At 36.1% G+C, this 23,623-nt stretch overlaps 1 protein-coding gene and 1 pseudogene across 5 annotated transcripts in view; one reads left to right on the top strand and one right to left on the bottom strand.

Annotated features, from left to right (window-relative positions):
- HERC4 (HECT and RLD domain containing E3 ubiquitin protein ligase 4) overlaps nt 1-23,623 on the bottom strand; it is a 133,556-nt gene that overhangs the window by 69,298 nt on the left and 40,635 nt on the right. For all 4 annotated transcript variants that reach the window (XM_082854154.1, XM_082854155.1, XM_082854156.1 and 1 more), the window contains 2 exons: nt 15,826-15,956; nt 3,511-3,671 (listed from right to left, as the gene is read on the bottom strand). In XM_082854154.1, the coding sequence (XP_082710280.1) occupies nt 3,511-3,671; nt 15,826-15,956 (292 nt within the window). The remainder of the gene's footprint in view (nt 1-3,510; nt 3,672-15,825; nt 15,957-23,623) is intronic.
- Nucleotides 14,490-15,827, top strand: LOC309971263 (large ribosomal subunit protein eL21-like; annotated as a pseudogene). The gene is made up of 2 exons: nt 14,490-14,987; nt 15,599-15,827. The product of its transcript is annotated as a large ribosomal subunit protein eL21-like (transcript).

The following is a 23,623-nucleotide window of genomic DNA, read 5'->3' as shown; positions in this document are numbered from 1 at the left end:
CATATATACAATGGAATATTACTCAGCCATAAAAAGGAACGAAATTGAGTCATTAAGAAATTAAGTCACTGAGACGTGGATGGACCTAGAGACTGTCATACAGAGTGAAGTAAGTCAGAAAGAGAAAAATAAATATCATATATTAACGCATGTATGTGGAACCTAGAAAAATGGTACAGATGAACCAGTTTGCAGGGCAGAAGTTGAGACACAGATGTAGAGAACAAACGTATGGACATCAAGGGGGGAAAACTGCAGTGGGATGTGGATGGTGGTGTGCTGAATTGGGCGATTGGGAATGACATGTATACACTGATGTGTATAAAATTGATGACTAGTAAGAACCTGCAGTATAAAAAAACAAACAAAAAAAAACCAACTAATACTAAACTTTCTTTGGGTTATTTGTATGGAAATATGTTAATATAAATGTTTCAGACATTACATGAAATGTCTAAAAATCTTATATGTTCTGGTATAATGTTATAAGTCATAATTCTAGTTATTACTTTAAAATGTATATCTCAGAAATAACTAAATTTCCTTGTCAATTGCCTTATTATGAACTTTCATCAAATCTTTAACCGTGGTCATTTTTAAGTCTTTTGTCATTTACAGACAGTTCTGGGTGTACTCTGATGCTTTTGCAAAAATGTTCCTATAAAAGGGTTTCATCTTCAAGGAATTCATGGAAAAGACTCTGACAAGTACAGGTTTCTGGTAACTGACCATACTGATGAACTGAATGAATAAGCATTTTCAGAACTCTGATGGAAAACTGATGAATTCATAAAAGTGCTAACAAAAGATCAAGATGAAAAAAAAATTAATTACATGGGACTGAGTGAACTGATGAGGATGATTATAATTTTTGTGACTTTCTGTTTGAATAAAAATAATAATAATAATTTAAAAAAATAAAATAAAATAAATCCCACAAGGGCTCAGAGGCAAAAAATATACAAATCAATTTTCACTGCAAAGTAAAGGACCTGATACAGTGGAGGATTACTGGACTGAATGTCAATATTATGACATAGTATGAGTGTGTTTCGTGTTTGGTAATTGCAATCATTGTTGCTTTTGTTGTGGTCATCCATTTACAATGCTTGGTGTCAGTTTATTTATCTCTTGTAAAAATAAAATACAGTGTGTGTGTGTGTGTGTGAAAAAAAAAAAAGAGTGTCTGTTTTTACCTGTGGCCTCGAGGCCATACCAGATAGTTTATGCTAACAATGTGATTGATTTATGGTGGGGGGCCACGGACTTAACTTCTAGAGGGGCTGAGTAAATTAAATTCACATTTAATTAGTTCCTATCCTACACAGCTTTAGTATAGTACAAAATAATTATCAGCCATTATATATATTATATATATAAAATAGTGGTAAGATATACATAACAGAAAATTTACTGTTTTAACCATTTTAAAGTGTTAATTCATGGCATCAAGCAAATTCACAGTGCTGTGCAACTAACACCATTATTCACCTCCAGTATATTTTATCATCCCAAACAGAAAATCTGTACCCATTAAACAACTCCTCATTCTCCCCTCCCTCCAGACCCTGGAAACCAGTGTTCTCTCTGTCTCTATAAATTTGTTCTAGGTACCTCATACAAGAGGAGTCATACAATATTTATCCTTTTGTGTCAGGCTTCTTTCACTTAGCACGTTTTCAAGGTTCTTCCATGCTGTGGCATGTACCAAAATTTCATTCCTCTATATGGCTAATATTCAATTACATGTATATACCATACTTTTCTATCCATTCATCTGTTGATGGACATGAGTTGTTTATGCCTTTTGGCTACTGTGAATAAACAATTTTTTAATGAAACTAAATTGTAGCAAAAATGACTGCTTTTATAACTCCATTTCCTTTCCTACTTTAATGTAAATAATCTTAAGGTATGCAGTTTCAAAGGCAACAAAATGCATCTCTAAGTGACTAAACTGTATAACAGAAATACATGATTCCTTACAATATCCATGCTGCTTTAAATTACAAATCTCTTTGTTAGGTTATTAATGGTGCCTTGTGGAAGAAACTGATATGATGAAACACCAACATGCTCCTAAGGACATAAGAAAAAGAACAATACTACTAAAATAAATGCAGGTTCCAAACCTAAGAGTGACTGGAAGAAAGCGAAGCCATATTCTAACACAAAATCAAACAAAAACAAGAAAAAAATAGTATCATATCCTGACGTTTGTTAAATAAAAGTATAACAGAGATATCCTTTTAGTTACGAAAAAAAAAAGTATCTTCAAAGGTAATTCATAATAAAAAGTGATGGACCTTTTCAAATGTCAACCTTCATAGTAGGTTCATCACAGAATAGTCTTGACTCAAGTCCCACAACTCAGAGAAAAATCCCAAAGACAATCAAACATAGATAAAATAAATGAAAAAACAATTCTAAGGTGTAGTTTAGGATGGTAAAGGAAATACTTTAAGAAGTACATTTTGGTTGCAGCATGTCAAAGAAGTGAATGAGAAAACAGCATCTGAACATTTCAAATTCTTTAAAAGTAGTAAGTTAGGATCATTGAAAAGATAACCAGATCTATTAAAAGAGTAACAGAAAACAAAAATATAGATTTGGCTAAAGCAGTAGGGATATAAAAGCAAATTTTAATATTTCGAACAGGTAATATATTCATATGTTCAAATTTCAGATAAACAGAAAATGTTATATAATTTTAAAGTCTCGTATATACCCCAAAGAATTGAAAGCAGGGTCTTGAAGAAGAGATATTTATACACCCATGTTTATAGCAGCATTATTCACAGTAGTCAAAAGGTGGAAACAATCCAAATGTCCATCAGCAACTCACAGATAAACAAAATGTGGTCTATACACACATGCTGTAACATGGATGAACCTTAAGGACATTATGCTAAGTTTATAAAACAAGCCAATCACACACAAAAAAATACTGTATGATTCCACTTATGAGATATTTAGAGCTAAGTCAAATTCACAGAGACAGAATGCAGAATGGTTGCCAGCTAGTGGGAAGAGTGAATGGAGAATTGTTGTTTTATGAACACAGAGTTTCAGTTTTGCAAGACAAAAACGCTCTGGAGGTAGTTACACAACAATGTGAATGTACTTAACACTACTGACTGTGCACTTAAAAACAGTTAAGTTCATAAACTTTGTATTATATGTATTTTACCATAATCAAAAATAAAAAACAAAAACACTTCCCTCCCACTGGTATCTAGTCACCATTCAGTTCCCATATGCCCAACGTACTTTCATTATTTTATTTATCCTGGGTTTCCTTATGCATATATATATATATACAAACTAAGCAACCATACAGTTGCTTAGTATTCTGTATTCTGTATTCAGTATTCTGTATCTTGCTATTTTCACTAAACAATGTATCTCGTGATTCTTTCATTTAAAACATAGAAAAGTTCATCTTTTAAGAGCAACATTTTAACAATAATTTTAGTATGTGCAGCAAAGCTTTAATGTAAAAGAACTTACCAAAATCTGGTGGACATTGTCCATTATAAGGGAACCAATTTCCTTTCACAGTGAAAGGACTTTTTCTGTTGCTTGTTGAACCAGTTCCTAGCTGTCCATTACCACCAAGTCCAAAAGAATAAATTCGTCCTGATGAAGGAACAAAAGCAGAAGTGTGCTGCCTAGAGTAAAATGATAGAAAACCTCAGACTTAATGTTACCTTTCAAACAATTTACATTCAGAAAAGCATAGCAAATATTACTGATATAATTTTTGTCTTCAAAAGTAAGTTAATAAAACCATTATAGTTTTAAAATTTTCTGTACGAAATATTTAATAGCCTTACTCTATACTGAATGAATTCTGTACCACACAGGCAGGCTGCATAAAGCATATTCCAGAAAATTCCCAAAAATGTCCAAATTTTAAAAGGCCCAGCTATATACTGGAATCCCTTACAATATATGATTTAGCACTAGAGGCAGCATCTAACTATGCTGTCCAAGAAAGCTCCCCAGCCTTCTTCCCTCTCTGTCAGGTTCTAGCTTAGAGCTCTGTGGTCTATGAGGGCCCACCACCTGGGCATCACTCAAAAGTTTTAAGATAAGAACTGGGCAGAAGATTGGTATATATAAAACTCATGATAAAACAATGTTTCCTTTCTTCAAAAAAACAATGTTTCCTTTCTTCAAAAGAAATTTATCCTTATGTATACACACTCAGACTCCTCTAGAGATTGCAGAGTGGAAGCAAACCTAAGAAATTACGGAACCGAAGCTAAAGAAAACCCACTAAGCAGTGAACCTATCCCAACTCCTTCTGATGCTTCACTACTGTATGTTTAGGAATGGGTTAAAGGTGATTATCCAGCTCAGACCTTGTGTTCCTCAATCTCAGGTTTTATGGCTTCTATCAAGTCTGACAAATTCTTAAGTGTTATTTCTGCAAATACTGTCTCTCTCCCATTTATTCAATTCTCTTCTTGATAATATTAGACAAACGTTTTATCTTCCCAACATACCCAACAAGTCTTTTAACTTCTCTTTAATATCCATACCCCTTGTAATTTCCTTGGATCTATCTTTCAAGTCATTATTTTTCTCTTTAGCAGTGTGTCCAACCTGCTGTTTCAACTATCCACTGAATTTAAACTTTTAATGACTATGTTTTATACCATTTCTAGTTCTGTTTTTCAAAACAGCCAGCCAGTTACTTCATTTAAAACCCTTAATATATTGTGAAATATAATATATATACACCAACCCAGGACTACTCTGACAAGCCCCAAACCTACTTTAGGGCAGTCCTGTGGTTACAAATTCTGAGGGGAGATCCAAACCAGAAAATAGGCCAAGGCCAGAAAAGTCTCCTTAAACTAGCAAGAGAATATTGCATTGTGAACTCTTCCCATGAGGCAGCTTTACTGGGAGGAGATGGTTTCACAGGCCTCACTACTGCCTCTACCAGTTCTTAGGTCTCATCTTCTTTTCCAAACTCCTTTGCCATCTGTGGTATACTGTTTATGAAAAGGACCCAAGGGGCTTCCCTGGTGGCACAGTGGTTGAGAGTCCGCCTGCCGATGCAGGGGACACGGGTTCGTGCCCCAGTCCGGGAAGATCCCACATACCGCGGAGCGGCTAGGCCCGTGAGCCATGGCCGCTGAGCCTGCACGTCCGGAGCCTGTGCTCCGCAATGGGAGAGGCCACAACAGTGAGAGGCCCGCGTACCCCCCGCCAAAAAAAAAGAAAAAAAAAGGACCCGTTATTCTTTTCCCTGTACCCATTATCCTTACAATATGACTTCTGCAGGTGTTCCCACCAAGATGGTGAATCTATTTCTCCATGTCTTAAAACTGGTCTCTGACCTGTGGCTTGCTTTGAACAGAATGCAGCAGAAATGACAGTGCATCAGATCTGAGCCTATGCCTCACCAGTGGCTTTGCACTCTTTCCCTCTCTCTTTTGGAACTCTGCTCTACCATCATGAGAATAACCCAAGGTTAGCATTTGAAGGATGATATATAATCTGAAGCAGAGACAAGCTGACCCAGCTAAGGTCCCCACAGACTACCCAGCCCCTACCCAGATCATCGGCTGATTAACTGAGTTCAGCTAAGATGAGAATTGCCCAGGGACTTCTCTGGTGGCGCAGTGGTTAAGAAATCTGCCTGCCAATGCAGAGGACACGGGTTCGAGCCCTGGTCCAGGAAGATCCACACACTGCAGAGCAACTAAGCCCACGAGCCACAACTACTGAGCCCACGTGCCACAACTACTGAAGCCTGCACTCCTAGAGCCTGTACTCTACAAGAGAAGCCACCACAACGAGAAGCTCACGCACCGCAACAAAGAGTAGTCCCCACTTGCCACAATTAGAGAAAGCCCACGCTCAGCAACAAAGGCCCAACGCAGCCAAAAAAAAAAAAAAACTGCCCCAGCTAAGCCCAGCCCAAATCACTGAACCACAGAGATATTAGCTAAATAGGTCATTGTATTAATAAGCCACTAAGTTTTGGGGTGATTTGTTTAGCAAAATAAGCTAATTAATACATTACCTAGATTGGCAAATTTTTTCAGAGCAGCTCCAGAGTCAGTTCAAACTAAAAGGTATGATTTTTGCCCTGCGGAATTCCCTTTACTTGCTGGCAAACTAATCTATATTATTTAAAAGGTGTTTTGGGTTTTTTGTTTGTTTGTTTTTGTTTTTTGCAGTACGCGGGCCTCTCACTGCTGTGGCCTCTCCCGCTGCGGAGCACAGGTCCGGACGCGCAGGCTCAGCGGCCATGGCCCACGGGCCCAGCCGCTCTGCGGTATGCAGGATCCTCCCAGACCGGGGCACGAACCCTCATGCCCTGCATTGGCAGGCGGACTCTCAACCACTGCGTCACCAGGGAAGCCCTAAAAGGTGTTTTGATTCAAAAGGGTTTTCAAGTTATCTAGTCTGTTACATTACTGGAAAACTAAGTAGAATCTAACAACCATCTTATCTCAGAGCCAGATGAGCCAAGGTTAATAAAAAAATTCTAAATCAAGGATACTCTTAACAAAATAAACATTAAATGGAATCCTAGCATATAAAACAGACAAACTGTTCTGGCTAAAGAAGGGTTTAACATTGCCCAGTCTGCCTCCTTCAGGAAGCAGCCGCTGTGACATTTCAAAGGAACACATCAACAGTTTAAAAACAACTGCTCAATACTAGTTTGTTAAATTCCTCCTCAAACTGGTCTACTGAAGCGGTGGTTCTTAACCCTGGCTGCATTTTGGAGTTGCCTAGGAGTGAGCCTAGGCAACAACACATATTACTAAAAACTCTCCAAAGGATTACAGCATGAAGTCAAGAGTTGAGAGCCACTGAACAAACATAACTATCTCAAGTCCTATATTTGATATAATAGCTCAAAAACAATATGACGCTATACTACTGGAATCTGAACCTTTTCCGTTTGGATTCTCTCTTTGATGAGTTCACATTTCTGGTGTCCCTTGCCTGCTTCCTTCAGGAAGTTTCGGACAATTATTTAATAAGGAAGTAATACATAGTTCTTACAGTACCAACTATCTGGAAATCAAACTGGTCATGATACCAACCGACATTCCCTCTGTAGATAATTTTTTACATCTCAATTAATATGTAACTGAAATTCCACCCCCAGTCCAACAATTAAATAAATAAAATTACTGGAAAGAACTAAGTTTACAGAGCTAAGAATAACTATTAAAATCACGCACATTTTTACTGTTAAGAATTACAAAACTGGATAACGTTAAACAATCTGTGATATCTCACAAGAGACTGATTAAATATTTCACTGGAAAAAAATTACCTAAAAATATTTATAATCTTTTAATGAATTACTCATGAAGTGGATAAACAAGGAAATTTGAACTCTCTACACTTTAGTGAATATATATTCATGTATAACTTCAACAGTCTAATAAACAAGATTAAGATAGCAAGCATTTCTGCTCACTTATATGTTGAGCTTTTATTTACCTTTTATCCTGATTCATATATGAAAAAAGGAAAGGAAGGCTTTGTCAAATCATCCCCATAAATAATTTTTCAAATACATGGTCAAACACACAAAACTGGGCAAAGACACAGGGTACCATGAACAAAACCTAGCAGAAAGAATAAACAATAGAAATAGATCCCTAAAGATTTCAGATATCAGAATTTTCAAACACAAGAATCTAGAATAATTATGTTTAATACTTGTTTAATGTCCAAGAAATAAAGGCCAAGGTTGAAAACTGACAGACAGCTGGAAAGATTAAAGAAAAAATTTGTTTCAGATTTTTAAAAAGAACCAGTGTGAAACACCAGAACTGAAAAATCACAATAACCAAAATCAAGAATACAGGTTTAACAAAAAATATAGTATGAGAATTAATGAACTGAAATATAAATCATAAAAGTAATCAAGAAGGCAGCAAAGAGGGACAAAAATGTGGAAAGTAAGACTACAAGGTGGAGTGAGACGATTTAATACACATCCAATCAGAGTCCTATGAGGAAAGGAAAAGTTGTATCTAAAGAGAGATTATTCCACAGATTCAAGAAGTCCAGTAAGAAAATCCATACCTTGACAAATGAAAGCAAAACTGAAGAGAGAGAGAAAAGAGACAAATTACCTTCAAAGGAGCAACATACCAGCAGCCGACTTCTCAGAAGAACTGAAGCCAAAAGACAGTAGAACATTATCTTAAGTGCTGTAAGCAAATGCCAAGCTAGAATTCTATAACCAACAACATCATTCATGAACGAAGGTGCAATACAGACATTTTTAGATACACAAAAGAGTCTGCCACCTGCAAATCTACTTAAAGAAAATTCCAAAGGGTGGCTGATAAAAGGAAAATGAAACTAATTGTAAAAACTAAAGAGAAAAAAATGGTAGTAAATGTATGTAGAGCCATTTCTAAATGTACACTGACTATATGAAGCAATATTCTTCTGGGGTTTAAAAATATAGAGAGAATGAATGGGAATTCCCTGGTGGTCCAGTTGTTAAGACTCTGCACTCCCAATGCAGGGGGCATGGGTTCGATCCCTGGTCAGGGAACTAAGATCCCACATGCTGCACGGCATGGCCTAAAAAAGAAAATAAATAAATATAGAGAATGAAAAGTTGGGAAGGTAAATGGAGGTCTTACAACTTCCAGAAAAGGGGGAAAGTATTAATATAACTTAAAGATTAATGTTGTTATTTCTAGAGTAACAACTAAAAAAGAGTTCCCATATTTCCAAATGGGTAGAGGGAATTTAACTAAAAGGACTTCCCTGGTGGTGCAGTGGTTAAGAATCCGCCTGCCAATGCAGGGGACACGGGTTCAAGCCCTGGTCCTGGAAGATCCCACATGCCGCAGAGCAATTAAGCCCACAAGCCACAACTACTGAGCCCGTGTGCCACAACTATTGAAGCCCACGCACCTAGAGCCCGTGCTCTTCAACAAGAAAAGCCACTGCAATGAGAAGCCCATGCACCGCAATGAAGAGTAGCCCCTGCTCACTGCAACTACAGAAAGCCCACGCGCAGCAACGAAGACCCAACACAGCCATAAATAAATTAATTAATTAATTAAACAAAATAAACTGACTAAAAAAATTATTAATCCAGGCTTCCCTGGTGGCGCAGTGGTTGGGAATCCACCTGCCAATGCAGGGGACACGGGTTCGAGCCCTGGTCCGGGAAGATCTCATAGGCCGCAGAGCAGCTAAGCCCGTGCGCCACAACTACCGAGCCTGCGCTCTAGAGCCCGCGAGCCACAACTACTGAAGGCCGCGCACTAGAGGCCGTGCTCTGCAACAAGAGAAGCCAACGCAATGAGAAGCCCGCGCACCGCAAGGAAGACCCAACACAGCCAAAAATAAATAAATTTTTTAAAAAAATTAATCCAAAGAAAGGCAAAAAAGAAAAGAAAGAAAACGAAAATAAACTGGTAGCACAAACAGTACAAAATAGGATGGCAGGTTTAAACCCAAATATATTAGTAATAATTAAAAAAAAATAAAACTTGCCAAATCTGTCCATTTAAAAGACAAAGATTGTTAGGATGGATTTTTTTAAAAAATCTAACTTAATGATATTTACATGAGATTCATCTAAAACATACAGAAAGACAAAGTAAAAGAATAGAAAAAAAATAGATAAAAATATATATATATATCAATATAAAAGCAGGTGGAGCTCTATTCACATCAGATAAAACAGATTTTAAGGAAACAAAAATGATATTAGAGATCTAGAGGATCACCACCACAAAGACAAAAGGTTCAATTCATCAAGAATGGATAAAATTTAAATTTTATACACTTAAGAACACAGCCTCAAAAGCAAAAACTGACAGACATACAAGGAGAAATCAAGAATAATCAAACAGGGATAGACACACAGATTGAAGGAATAAGATAGAGAAGACAGAAATAGATCCACATACACATGGAACTTAATTTATGGCAACAGTAGCACTAAAAAGCAGGAGGGCAAAGGAGTTTTCAAAGATGGAGCTATGAGAGGATGATTCTGAGAAGATGGTGGAGCAGGAAGCACCAGGAATCTGTCTCCTAACTTAGACAACAACTGCTGTGACAGAATCTGTCTGATGTAACTATTTTAAAACTCTGGCGTCTATTAAAGGCTTGCAATTTCCAAGGGAAGGCTTGGGTGGTAAACTGCAATTAATTTTGATTAATTTCAGCACTTAGCACAGTAGTAGCTACCTACCCCCCCTTCACCCTCAGCCCTGTGACAGGCAATAATCCACATGCTCCAAGAGTATCTCAGACATAGCTTGTGGGAGCCAGGGTAGGCAATAAGGTCCTTATATTTGAGATTGGTCCTCTGATCACTGATTGCTGCTTCTGATCACAGAGGTACAGATACAAACGTGGGTAAGTCTTTTCTGCACCCCTTCTGCCCACTGTTACAAGCCTATTCACCTCCAGCTGAAGAGACTTCTAGAGGATTTAAAGGGCTAGTGTTTTCTTCCCTTTTATTTTCTTCTATTTTCTCCCCTTTCTTTTTTCTTCTGCCCCTTTTAGAAGTCAGTCATTTAAGATCTAGGATATTCAAATGTAACTGCATATACACAGGAATTTAGAAAGTCATTGTGCATGCCCTGGAAAAGGTGCAGTCTCAGAAATGACCTGAGAAGACCTTATGTTTACACCTCAGGCTGATCCTTGGCACAGAGACAACCTATAAAAATCAAAAAATAAAAACAAAACAAAAAACAGCAAACCCTAGAGAAGGGAAAGAATATTATTTCTAGAGTTACCACATTATTAGGTTCAAATGTACAGTTTTCAAAAAGAAAAAAAATCACAGAGAATACAAAGAAATTGGAAAGTAAGGCGCATTCAAAGGAAAAAATGATATAGCTCCTTTGGAAGGCAGTTTTATGGTTTTTTACAAAACTAAACATACTGTTACAATATGATTCGGCAATTGTGCTCTTCATTATTCATCCAAAGGAGTTAAAAACCTGTGTCTACACAAAAACCTGACACAGATATTTGTAATAGCTTTATTCATAACTGCCAAACCTTGAAAGCAACCAAGATGTCCTTCAGTAGGTGAATGGATAAACAAACTGGTACATCTAGACACTGGAATATTAGTTAGCATTAAAAAGAAATCAGCAATCAAGCCATGAAAAAACATGGAGGAACCATAAATGCATATTACTAAGTGAAAGAAGACAACCTGAGAAGGCTACATACTATGTGACTCCAACTATATTTCATTCCGGAAAAGGCAAAACTATGAGAGTAAAAATCAGTGACTGCCAGGAGTTAGGGAAGTGGGGGGGATAAATAACGGGAGCATACAGGATTTTTAGGGCATTGAAATTACCCTGTATGATACTATAATGGTGGATGCACATCATTATACATTTGTCCAAACCCACAGAATGAACCCTAACATACACTATGTACACCTGTAATGACCTGTCAATGTAGTGATGAAATGACCTGTCAATGTAGCAATGAAAGAAATTTTCACATATTGAGGTATGGGGAAGTCATCTGGCTTATACATAAGTTAATGTGATTTTAATCCTAACTAAAACAGCCTGTTTGTGGCCTATCAAATTACAGTATATCTGCTGTAATTATTAAAGAGAAGGGCACAATGACCAGAAGTAAAGAATATCCATGTTAAAAATAAAGATTAAATCCCTCCCTTCCTGGGATGCCAATGCTGGTACTCCTTAGATGGTAAGACTCTCTTCCCAGGTGCCAAGGCCATATGGACTTGCTGTGTACATGCTGATCTGTTTTTTGGGAAACCCTGAAGGAATGTATCCCTGACTTGTTTGATGTTCTTTCTTCTGACAAGATATAAAACTGTGCTGAAAACCATGCTTCTCTGGAGGAGTAGTTCCTCAGAGTTACATGAGAAGCTGTCTTCCAGGCTATTGTCCTCAGTTTGGCTCAAATAAAACTCCTTTCTTTTCCTATTACAGATTGTTTATTGATTATTTTTGTCAACAGCAGGTTCATCAACTGAAACAAATATACCATTTAATTTTCTGGTGAACCTAAAAATGCTGTAAAAAATAAAGTCTACTTTAAAAAAAATAAATAAAACAGGGTTGTTCCCTGAGAACAACCAGATGATGAACCTTAACAGACAAAATCTAAAATAATTTTCTTAAAGATGCTCAAATAACAAAAGGAAGACATGGAAATAGTCAAGAAAACAATATATGAAGAAAATGGAAATATCAATAAAAAAATAGAAAACCTAAAAACACACCAAAAGGAAGTTCTGGAGATGAAAAATACATTAACTAAAATAAAAAACTCACTGGAGGGATTCTAAGGCAGATTTGAGCAGAAAGAAAAAAGAATACAGGAACTTGAACATAAAACAATTGAAATTATTAAGTCTCAGGAAAAGAAAGAAAAAAGACTAAACAAAAGTAAAGAGAACCTAAGGGACCTAAAGGACATCATCAAGTGGACGAACATAGGCACTGTGGGAAGTTCCAGAAGGTAAAAAGATCATTTGAAGAAATAATAACCAAAAAATACCCAAACTTGGACATAAACATCAAGAAACTCCAAGTAGGATGAACTGAAAGAGACCCATACTGAGACACATTACAATCACACTGTCGAAAGACAAAGAAACCTGAATGAAGCAAGAGAGAAGTGACTTGTCACATACAAGGGATCCTCAATAGGATTATCAGTAGACTTCTCAGCAGAAACTTTGCAGGTCAGAAGGCAGTGGGCTTATACATTCAAACTGCTGAAAGAAAAAACCTGTCAACAAAGAATCTGATACCTGACAAAACTGTCCTTCAAAAGTGAGAAAGAAATTAAGACATTTACAGATAAAAGCTCAGGGAGTTTATCACCAGACCTGCCCTTTAAGAAATACTAAAAGGAATCCTACAGGTTGAAATGAAAGGACACTAGACAGTAACTCGAAGCTGTATGAAAAAATAAATATCTCAGTAAAGGTAAATATATGGGTGATTATAAAAGCTAGTATTATTGTAATTTTGTGTTTTTCCTCCAAATTTTGTTTTCTACATAATTTAAGAGACTAATGCATAAAATTATTAATTTATGTTTTCTGACACACAATGTATACAAAAGTTATCTTGTGACACCAATAACTGAAATGGGGTGGGGACAGAACTATATAGGAACAAAGTTTTGTATATTATTGAAATTGACCTAGTATAAATTTGAGTTAGAGAGTTAATAACTTTAGGATATTAAATGTAATCCCCATGGTAACCACAAAAAGATAGCTATAGAATATACAGAAAAGGAAATGAGAGGAAACTAAAACATTTCACTGCAAAAAATAAACTAAACACAGAAGAAGGCAATAACGTAGAAAATCAGGGACAAAAAAAAGTGTGAGGTATAGAGAAAGCAAATAGATAAAAGATATACAATGAAAACTGCAAAATATTACTGAAAGAAAGTAAATAAATGGAAAGACATCCCACATTCATGGCTTGAAAGACTTAAAATTGTTAAGACATCAATACTTCTGAAAGTGATCTACCAACTCAATGCAATCCCTATCAAATCATGGAAATGCAAATTAAAATCATGATTAACTACCACTATATATCCAAGAGCTTAGCAAAAATTTAAAAGTCTAACAATACCAAATGGTGAAAAGGACATAGGAATTCTCATACAATAGTGATGGGAAGGTAAACTGGTATAACCATTCTGGTAAATAGGGTGACATTAACCTGCAAAACTCAAATTCAGTATACTCTCTGGCCCAGAAATTCCATTCTAGGTATATACTTTAAAAATATTAAAGTTTATGTATATTACATAATAAATGTTCAAAGCAACATTATTTGTAATTGCCAAAAACTGGAAATACCCAAGTGCCCATGACTGAGAAAATAATTATATATGCATATAATTGAGTAAAACACAGCAATAAGACCTAACGATGGAGAACCATAGCTATACACATATGGATAATCATACAGCATGATGTTAAAAAAAAAAAAAAGTCACCAAAGGCTACCTACGGTGTAATTCTGTGTACTTGAATTAATACTGGAAAACTTAACTATATTGTATAAAGATACACACTAGCTGGAAAACTAAGCTAAGTGGTCAAAACTGAGTTAGTCAAGCAAAGGATATTTTGCCTCTGGGGAATCCACCAAAATTTAATCCATCAAAGGTGAAGCTCAGTTACAAAGCTCTGATTCCTATCTACTCCCAACAACTGGGAATCAGGAGATCAGTAGTCCAATTCAACTTTCACCACTAACTAATCTTATGTCTTAAGTAATTAATTGGTCAATTTCTTCATTCTTTAAAGAAAAAAAAGGTGGAAAAGAAAAAAAGACGATCTATAGTTTCCCTTCAAGTGTGATGTTACATAAAATAAATTATATTTACTTAATGTTATATACAGTATTACATTTACCTTATTAATATCTTGCCTCAGATAAATTTGTTTCAAATAGAGAAAGGTAAAATAATCAGTATAAAAGAACTTTCTCCTCTTACTATGATTCCTTAGCAGCAAATCAGGCAGGTAGAAGATAATGTTTTTTGTTTTAGATTACTAGATTCCTGAACAATTCATTTTAAAAATCTCCACTTTCAGTTGGAACTACTATATTACAGTAATTTGCAAAAATGACTAACACAAAGGGAAAGAGGAGAGGCACCACTATATCTTATCGAGGCATTCCAAAAAACATGAAGTTCCTCCTCTGGCCACAACACATGCAAATCTACAAGAAACTATGTGATACTGTAAACATCAAGGAAATGACACTGTTCAAAAAGGAATGCCCCACAAATGTTACCAAGGTAAAACTGGAAGAGTCTACAATGTTACCCTGCATGCTATTGGCACTGTTGTAAACAAGTTAAGGGCAAGATTCTTCTTGCCAAGAGAATTAATGTACATATGAAGCATATTCAGCACCCTGATAGCTTCCTGAAACATATGAAGAAAAATGATCAGGAAAAAAAAAAATGTATCCCAATGTTCATTGCAGCACTATTCACAATAGCCAGGACATGGAAGGAACCTAAGTGTCCACTGACAGATAAATGGATAAAGAAGATGTGGTACATATATACAGTGGAATATTACTCAGCCATAAAAAGGAACAAAACTGGGTCATTTGTAGAGACATGGATGGACCTAAAGTCTGTCATACAGAGTGAAGTCAGAAAAACAAATTCATATGTTAACGCATATATGTGGAATCTAGAAAAATGGTACAGATTATCCTGTTTGCAGGGTAGGAATATAGACACAGGATGTAGAGAATGGGAGGGTGGACACAGTGGGGGAAAGGGAGTGTGGAATGAATTAGGAGATTAGGATTCACATATATACACTACCATGTAGAAAACTGATAGCTAGTGGGAACCTGCTGTATAGCACAGGGAGCTCAGCTCAGTGTGTGATGACCTAGATGGGTGGGATGGGGGGTGGGGTGGGAGGGAGGTCCAAGAGGGAAGGGATATATGTATACATATAGCTGATTCACTTTGTTGTACAGCAGAAACTAACAACATGGTAAAACAATTATACTCCAATTTAAAAAAAAAAAAGAAAGGAAAAAAAAAAAAAAGGAAGCCAAACAGAAAGGCACTCAGGTTCAAATGAAGTGCCAGCCTGTTCCACCAGAGAAGCACACTTTGTGAGAACCAATGGAAAGGGGCCTAAGCTGCTAGAAGCCATTCCCTATTAATTCATGGCATAATAGATTTAAAAAAAAAAAAAAGACCCCTGGACTGTTAAAAAAAAAAAAATCCTAAATAATTGGGCTATAGATCAAAATACTCTTTTCTAAAACTGCTTACCTTCCACAAGCAATCTGAGTGACAATGCTTCCCATAAGTTCAAACACTTTCCTTGGGTTTATTTCATGACTGGTAGAGTTATGACCCAACTGACCATACCCTCCAGCTCCGAAAGTAAACACTCCACCTTCCTAAAACAACAACAAAAAAAAACCCTTTGTCATTAGAAAGCCTGATAAAAGAAAATAATCTTCAGGAAAATAAGTTAATCTTTAATATGGAGTCAAATTTTCTCTTCTATTGTCTTCACAATTTAACAGATGATAAGATAGTCAAGATACCTTGACTTTTCAAGGTAAAATGTCTTAAATCTAAGAGTTCCAGGCTGATATGGCTTATTATTTTCACATACTTCAAAAGTATTTAACTATGTTCTCATCATTATAAAGTCATCATTAAAGAGATACTAATGAGTATTTTACTTTTACTATCATTATAGTCTTGTTGAATCACAAGTATACACCTATAAAATTTCACAAAACCTAAAAATGGTATCATTTTCAGTTTCCAAAGTAGCTCTGCAAAAAAAGAGTACATGTAACCAGAGAGTGTACTAATATAGCTATTCTTAGCATAAATGGTCTTAGCATAAAATATAAATGGTCTTTAAAATATTTATCATAAAAATGCATAACAGGATTAAAGGTTATGTTTTTAAAAAGTAATTCATGATGACATTTTAAAACAAGCACAGTTAGTACTTTTCAATTCAACTGCTTTTCTTCATAGTTGCAGCTATGTATACAAATTTATGCTACTAAATGATGAAAGCAGGATATTAGTATTTATACAGATTGCTATGTAAGGAAACTGATTTTTCTGTTTAAAATTTTTTTATCATGGGAAATTTAAACAAATGCACAAAAGACATATATATATATATATATTTATCTATACATGAATGATCACATAACATCACTCAGTTTCAAATGGCAAAACTCAGATAATCCTGTTTCATTGATGCCCCTCCCACTTCCCTTTTATGGGGGTACTTTAAAGTAAAAAAAGTACTGGAATACTTTAAAGTACACTGTGGTCAACAAATCATTTCACATATAAATGCATATGTATCTTCAATGGCATATACCTCTAACGGATAAAAATATATGACGCAATACTATTATCACACAAGAAGTATTAATTTCCTTTTTTTGGACAGAAATAGCAAGTGTTAATTTTTACTTCTTATGTTTTTTCCAGTTTTATTGATATCATTGACTTGACATAAAATTGTGTATATTTAAAGGGCACAATATGACTTGACATACATATACTCTGTGAAATTATTACCAGTCAAGTTAATTAACACATCCAAAGCTCATATAATCCTTCTTGTGTGTGTGTGAGAAAGCTTCAGATCTGCTCTTAGCAGATTTCAAGCATAGAATACTGTATGGTTAATTACAGTCACCATGCTGTACATTAGATCCTCAGAATTTAATAATCTTGTAACAGAAAGTTTGTACCCTTTGACCACATATCCCCATTTCCCTCACCCCCTACACCCTGGCAACCACCATTCTACTCTTTGTTTCTATGAATTTGACTTTCTATCCCCACCCCACTTTTTTTTTTTTTTAACAATGCCACATATAAGTGATACCATTTAGTGTTTGTCTTTGCCTGGCTTATTTCACTTACCATAATGCCCTTGAGGTTCATATATGTTGTTACAAATGAAAGGATTTCCCCTTTTTATGGCTGAATAATATTCCAGTGTGTGTGTGTGTGTTTGTGTGCACGTGCGCACGCATATGCACACAAACATGCACACATCACATTTCCTTTATCCACTCATTTGGCAAGGGACACTTAGGTTGTTTAAGTATCTTGGCTATTGTGAATAATGCTTCAAAAAACATGAGAATGTATTTACCTCTCTGAGACCCTGTTTTCATTTCCTTCAGAAATACATCCAAAAGTGGAACTGCTGGGTCCTACAGTAGCTCTATTTTTAAGTTTTTGAGGAAGCTTCATATTGTTTTCCCTAATGGCCGCACCAATTTATATTCCCACCAGCAGTATACAGGGCTCCCCTTTCCTCCATATACTTGTCCTTTTTTAAAAAAATTATAGCAATCCTAACAGATGTGAGGTGATATCTCATTGTGGTCTTGATCTGTATTTTCCTGATGATTGTGATATTGACATTGAGCACCCTTTTCATGTACCTTTTGGTCATTTGTATATCTACTCTGGAAAAATGTCTATTCTGGCCCTTTGCCCATTTTAAAATTAGATTGTTTTTCAGCCATGAGTTACGTGAGTTCTTTATATAGTTTAAGTATTAACCCCTAATCAGATATATGATTTACAAATATTTTCTCTCATTCCACAGGATGACTTTTAATTTTGTTGACTGTTTTCTTTGCTGTGCAGAAGCTTTTAGTTTACTTTTGCTTTTGTTACCCGTGTGCTTTTGGTGTCACATCCAAAAAATGCCTACCAAGACTAATGTCAAGGAACTTTCCCAAGTTTTCTCCTAGAATTTTTACAGTTTCAGGTCTTACATTTAAGTCTTTACTCCATTTGAGCTACATTTTGTGAGTGGTGTGAATTAGAAGTCCAGTTTTTGCATATGGATATCCATATTTCCCAGCATCATTTATTGAAGAGGCTATCCTTTTCCACTGCGTGCTCTTGGCACCGTATCAATGATTAATTGCATTTATTTCTGGGCGATCTATTCTGTTTGGCTGGTATATGTGTCTGCTTTTATGCCAGTATCATACTGCTTTGATTACTACAGCTTTGTAATATAGTTTAAAATCAGAAACTGTTATGCCTTCACTTCATTGTTCTTTCTCAAGACTGCTTTGGCTATTCTGCGTCTTTTGTGGTTCTATATGAATTTTAAGATTGTTCTATTTCTGTGAAAAATGCCATTGGAATCTGGATAGGGATTGCATTGAATCTGTAGCTCACTTTGAGCAGTATGGATATTTTAACAATATTACTTCTTCCAATCAAGAACATGAGATATCTTTCCAATTATTTCTGTCTTCTTCAGTTTCTTTCATTGATGTCTCATATAGTTTTCAGTGTACAGGTCTTTCATCTGCTTGGCTCACCTTTATTACTAAGCATTACGGGGTTTTTTATTGTTTGTTTGGGTTTTTTTTGCGGTACGCGGGCCTCTCACTGTTGTGGCCTCTCCCGTTGCGGAGCACAGGCTCCAGACTGCAGGCTCAGCGGCCATGGCTCACGGGCCCAGCCGCTCCACGGCATGTGGGATCTTCCCAGACCAGGGCACGAACCCGTGTCCCCTGCATTGGCAGGCGGACTCTCAACCACTGCGCCACCAGGGAAGCCCAGCATTACGTTTTTGATACTATTGTAAATGGGACTACTGCTTCATTTCTTTTTCAGATAGTTTGTTTTCAGTGTATAAAAACACAACTATCCTTTAAAAAATATTTACTTGCTTATTTGTTTGCGTCAGGCCTTAGTTGTGGCACGCAGGATCTTCATTGTCATCTGTGGGATCTTTGTTGCAGCATGTGGGATCTTTAGTTGCAGAATGCAAACTTCTTAGTTGCAGCATGTGGGATCTAGTTCCCTGACCAGGGATCAAACCCGGGCCACCTGCATTGGGAGCATGGAGTCTTAGCCAATGGACCACAAAGGAAGTCCCGCAACTGATTTTCTTTTTTTTTGGCTGTGTTGGGTCTTCGTTGCTGTGTGCGGGCTTTCTCTAGTTGAGGCAAGTGGGGGCTACTCTTCATTGCGGTGCGTGGGCTTCTCACTGCAGTGGTTTCTCTTGTTGCGGAGCACGGGCTCTAGGTGTGTGGGCTTCAGTAGTTGCGGTATGTAGGCTCAGTAGTTGTGGCTCATGGGCTCTAGCGCACAGGCTCAGTAGTTGTGGCGCACAGGCTTAGCTGCTCTGCAGCACATGGCATCTTCCCAGACCAGAGCTCGAACCTGTGTCCCCTGCACTGGCAGGCGGATTCTCAACCACTGAGCCACCAGGGAAGCACCCCCGCAACCGATTTTTATATGTTAATTTGTATCCTACAACTTCACTGTATTTATTGGTTCTAACAGATTTTTTGAGGAGTCTTTAGGGTTTTCTATATAAAATATCAAGACATCTGCAAAGAGACAATTTTAGTTTTCCCTTTCTAATTTGGATGCCTTTAATTTCTTTCTCTTGACTAACTGCTGTGGCTAGGACTCCCAGTATTATCTTGAATAGCAGTGGTGAGAGTGGGCATCCTGTCTTGTTCCTGATCTTAAAGGAAAAGCTTTCAAATTTTCACCATTAAGTATTATGTTAGTGGTGGGTTTGTCATAGATGGCCTTTATTATGTTGGGGCATGTTCCCTCCATATTCACTTTGACAGTTTTTATCATAAAAAGATACTCAATTTTGTCAAATGCTTTTCTTGTATCTACTAAGATGATAATATGATTTGTATCCTTCATTCTGTTAATGTGGTGTATAACACTGATTTGTAAATGCTGAACCATCCTTGCATCCCAGGGATAAATCCCACTTGATCACTGGCTATATAATCATTTAAATGTACTGTTGAACTTAGTTTGCTAGTATTGAGTAGTTCTGCATCTACATTCATCAAGGATGTTGGCTTATAATTTACTCTCCTTGCAGTGTCTTTCTATTATGTCTTTGGTATCAGATGGTGCCGGCCTTATAAAATAAGTTTGGAAGTGTTCCCTCCTCTTTTGTTTTTCAGAGGAGTTTGAGATTGACTGGTGTTAATTATTTTTTAAATAGTAGAATTCACCATCCAGTGAATGAGCTTCTCTTTGTTGGGAGATTTTTGAAGACATCCAGTCCTGCGCTTTTCTTTGTTGGGAGACTTTTGACTACTGATTCTATCTCCTTACTCATCAGAGGCATATTCAGATTTTGTTTCTTTATGATTCAGTTTTGGCAGTTAGTATGCTTCTGGAATGTATCCATTTCATCTAGGTTATGTGATAAATTTGTTGGTATATAATTATTGATAGTAGTCTCTTATGAACCTTTGTATTTCTGCATTATCAGTTGTAATGTCTCCTCCCAGTCTGATTTTATTTGAGTCTTTTCTTCTTAGTCTAGCTAAAGATTTGTCCATTAAAAAAAATCTTTTCAGAAAAACAGCTCTTAGGTGTGTTATTCTTCTCTGATATTTTTCTAATCTCTATTTCATTTATTTCTGCTCTGATCTTTGTAATTCCCTTCCTTCTGCTAACTTTGGACTTAGTATGTTGTTTTTCCTAGTCCCTTGAGGTATAAAATTAAGCTGTTTATTTGCAATCTTTTTTCTTAATGTAGGTGTTTATTGCTATAAACTTCCCTATTAGAGCTGCTTTTGTTGCTTCCCATAAGTTTTGTCGTGTTCCCATTTTCATTTCTCAAGATATTTAAAAATTTCCCTTTTATTTCTTCTATGACCCAATGATTATTCACAAGTGTACTTTTTTTTTTTTTTTGCAGTACGTAGCCCTCTCCCGTTGCGGAGCACAGGCTCTGGACGCACAGGCTCAGCGGCCATGGCTCACAGGCCCAGCCGCTCCGCAGCATGTGGGATCTTCCCGGACCGGGGCAGGAACCCGTGTCCCCTGCATCGGCAGGCGGACTCTCAACCACTGCACCACCAGGGAAGCCCAGAAGTGTACTTTTTAATTTCCACATATTCGTGAATTTTCTGGCTTTCCTCCTGTTAATGATTCCTAGTTTCATACTACTATGGTTGGAAAACATACATGATATTATTTCAATCGTCTTATATTTGTTAAGACGTGTTTTTGACCTAGCATGATCTCTCCTGCAGAATGTTCCACTGTTTGCTTGAGAAGAATGTATCTCCTGCTATTCTTGGATACAATGTTCTGTATATGTTTGTTAGGTCCATTTGATATAAACTGTACTTCAAGTCAAATATTCCTTACTGATTTTCTGTCAGGATGATCCAGTCTCTGTTGAAAGTGGGGTACTTAAGTCCCCTACTGTTATTGTGTTGCTGTCTATTTCTGCCTTCAGATCTGTTAATACTTGTTAATATTTGCTGTGCTGGGAACATATATAGGTACAATTGTTATATGTTCTTGAGGAATGGATCCCTTTAATATTTCTTTAATATTATTTAATATAGAGGTCATATTTAAACTTTCTTGATTAGTATTTTATTACACCATGTCAGAAAGCATATGTCTGATAGGTAAAGTTAAAAATAAGTAAGTGGGACAGTGTGTTTCAGCCTAATCTATACCCATTAAGCTTAACGATGATCTTTGCCTAGATCCATTATTTCATTAGGGAATACAAAATGGAGATTTTTCTAATCTTATTATTTCTTCTAAATTTATTAGTCAAAATTCTTCTATAGAGAAGTTAACTCATCAACTATTGAGCTATTATAAAATACAATCTGCAATTAAGAGGTAGAAGAAATGCTTCTTTCTCATTTACAGATTTTTAGAAAAATAAGCTGTTGCCCTAGCAACCTCCGAAGATAAGCAATGAAGTTTGCTTTGTGTTGATTTGGGTAAGAAGACGATCATTATGAAGTCACAGATTTTTATATATTTGGTATCTTTCCATTTATTGCAGACATTATTTATTTTTGTTAACCACTGAAAACTCCTTCAAGTTGTCCTTGTGACATGATCTTAGTAGTCTTTGTTTTTGTGACACAAAATACTCAAGGCTATTTTCATACTTTTTTTTTGGTCCCAGGTATAAGATCAGGCTCTTCTCTAAGAAGCCCTGGTTCTTTTTAGTATAGAGTCTACAACAATCAAAGGAAGTTCATTGCTTCCAGATTACAAATGTTTAGTTATTTCTAGAAACTTTTGGTGGTCATAGCAAAAAAAAAAAAAAAAAAAAAAAAAAAAAAAAAAAAACACAACAACAAACCACACACCAAAAAACCAAACAAAAACCAAACCAAACAAACTTATTTTAGAAGGAGAAAAATAAGAATTCACACTGATACTTGTGATTCAAAGCAAAGATTACAGGGTTTTGATTGCTACCATTTTATATCTCTTTTCTCTTAAGCTGAAAATCATAGTTTCTAATGAGAGTAATACAAATACTTAATTGCTTTATCCTATTCTACATACAATATACTGAAAATAAATGCTGCCAATTTTACTACTAACAATAAGACTACAGAATGCAGTTTAAGACCTCTTTGTGAATTTGGTTTATCTTTAGGCTATTTCCCATCAGTGATGCACAACAAAATACTATACTTTAAAATGCCCTAAAAGAATTCTTCTTTCTGTATTTGTGCCACTTGTAATTTTGAAGAATTCTTTTAACATATAAGCTTTTTAATTATGTGTAACAGTTTCTAGGTTCCAAAGTCAAACCTATAAGGCAAGGTTCATTTGGTCTACCTATTAATCCTTTTCAAATATAAATAACATGTACCTTCTTCTTTTTCCTTAACAATAATATATCCTGACAATCGTTCCACAACATAATATAGAGATCTTCCTCATTCTGTTTTACAGGGCATGGTACCACGCAGTGGAGTTACCATAGTTTACTGAATTAGACTGCTACCGATGGGAATCTGGATTTCTTCTCTTCTTTTGTTATTAAAATACTGCCACCATAAATGGCCTTGTGTATACATAACTTAGTATCTTTGGAACAGATTCTTAAAATTACTAAGGGATTGATAAGTCAAAAGGTATATGCATATGTGATTTGCATAAAGAATTTGTAAAAGAACTTGAAAAAAATTGACATCATTATGGTAGTGTCCTCATATCCATTAACATGCATGTCTTTCCATTTATTCTGATTTTAAAAATCTGTTTTAAAAGTTTTCCTAAT

The sequence above is a fragment of the Leucopleurus acutus genome (assembly GCF_964270905.1).
Source record: "Leucopleurus acutus genome assembly, chromosome: 14".
Classification (NCBI taxonomy): Eukaryota; Metazoa; Chordata; class Mammalia; order Artiodactyla; family Delphinidae; genus Leucopleurus; species Leucopleurus acutus.
Note: the sequence above shows the minus strand (reverse complement) of the source record. Positions and strands in the feature narration are given on the sequence as shown.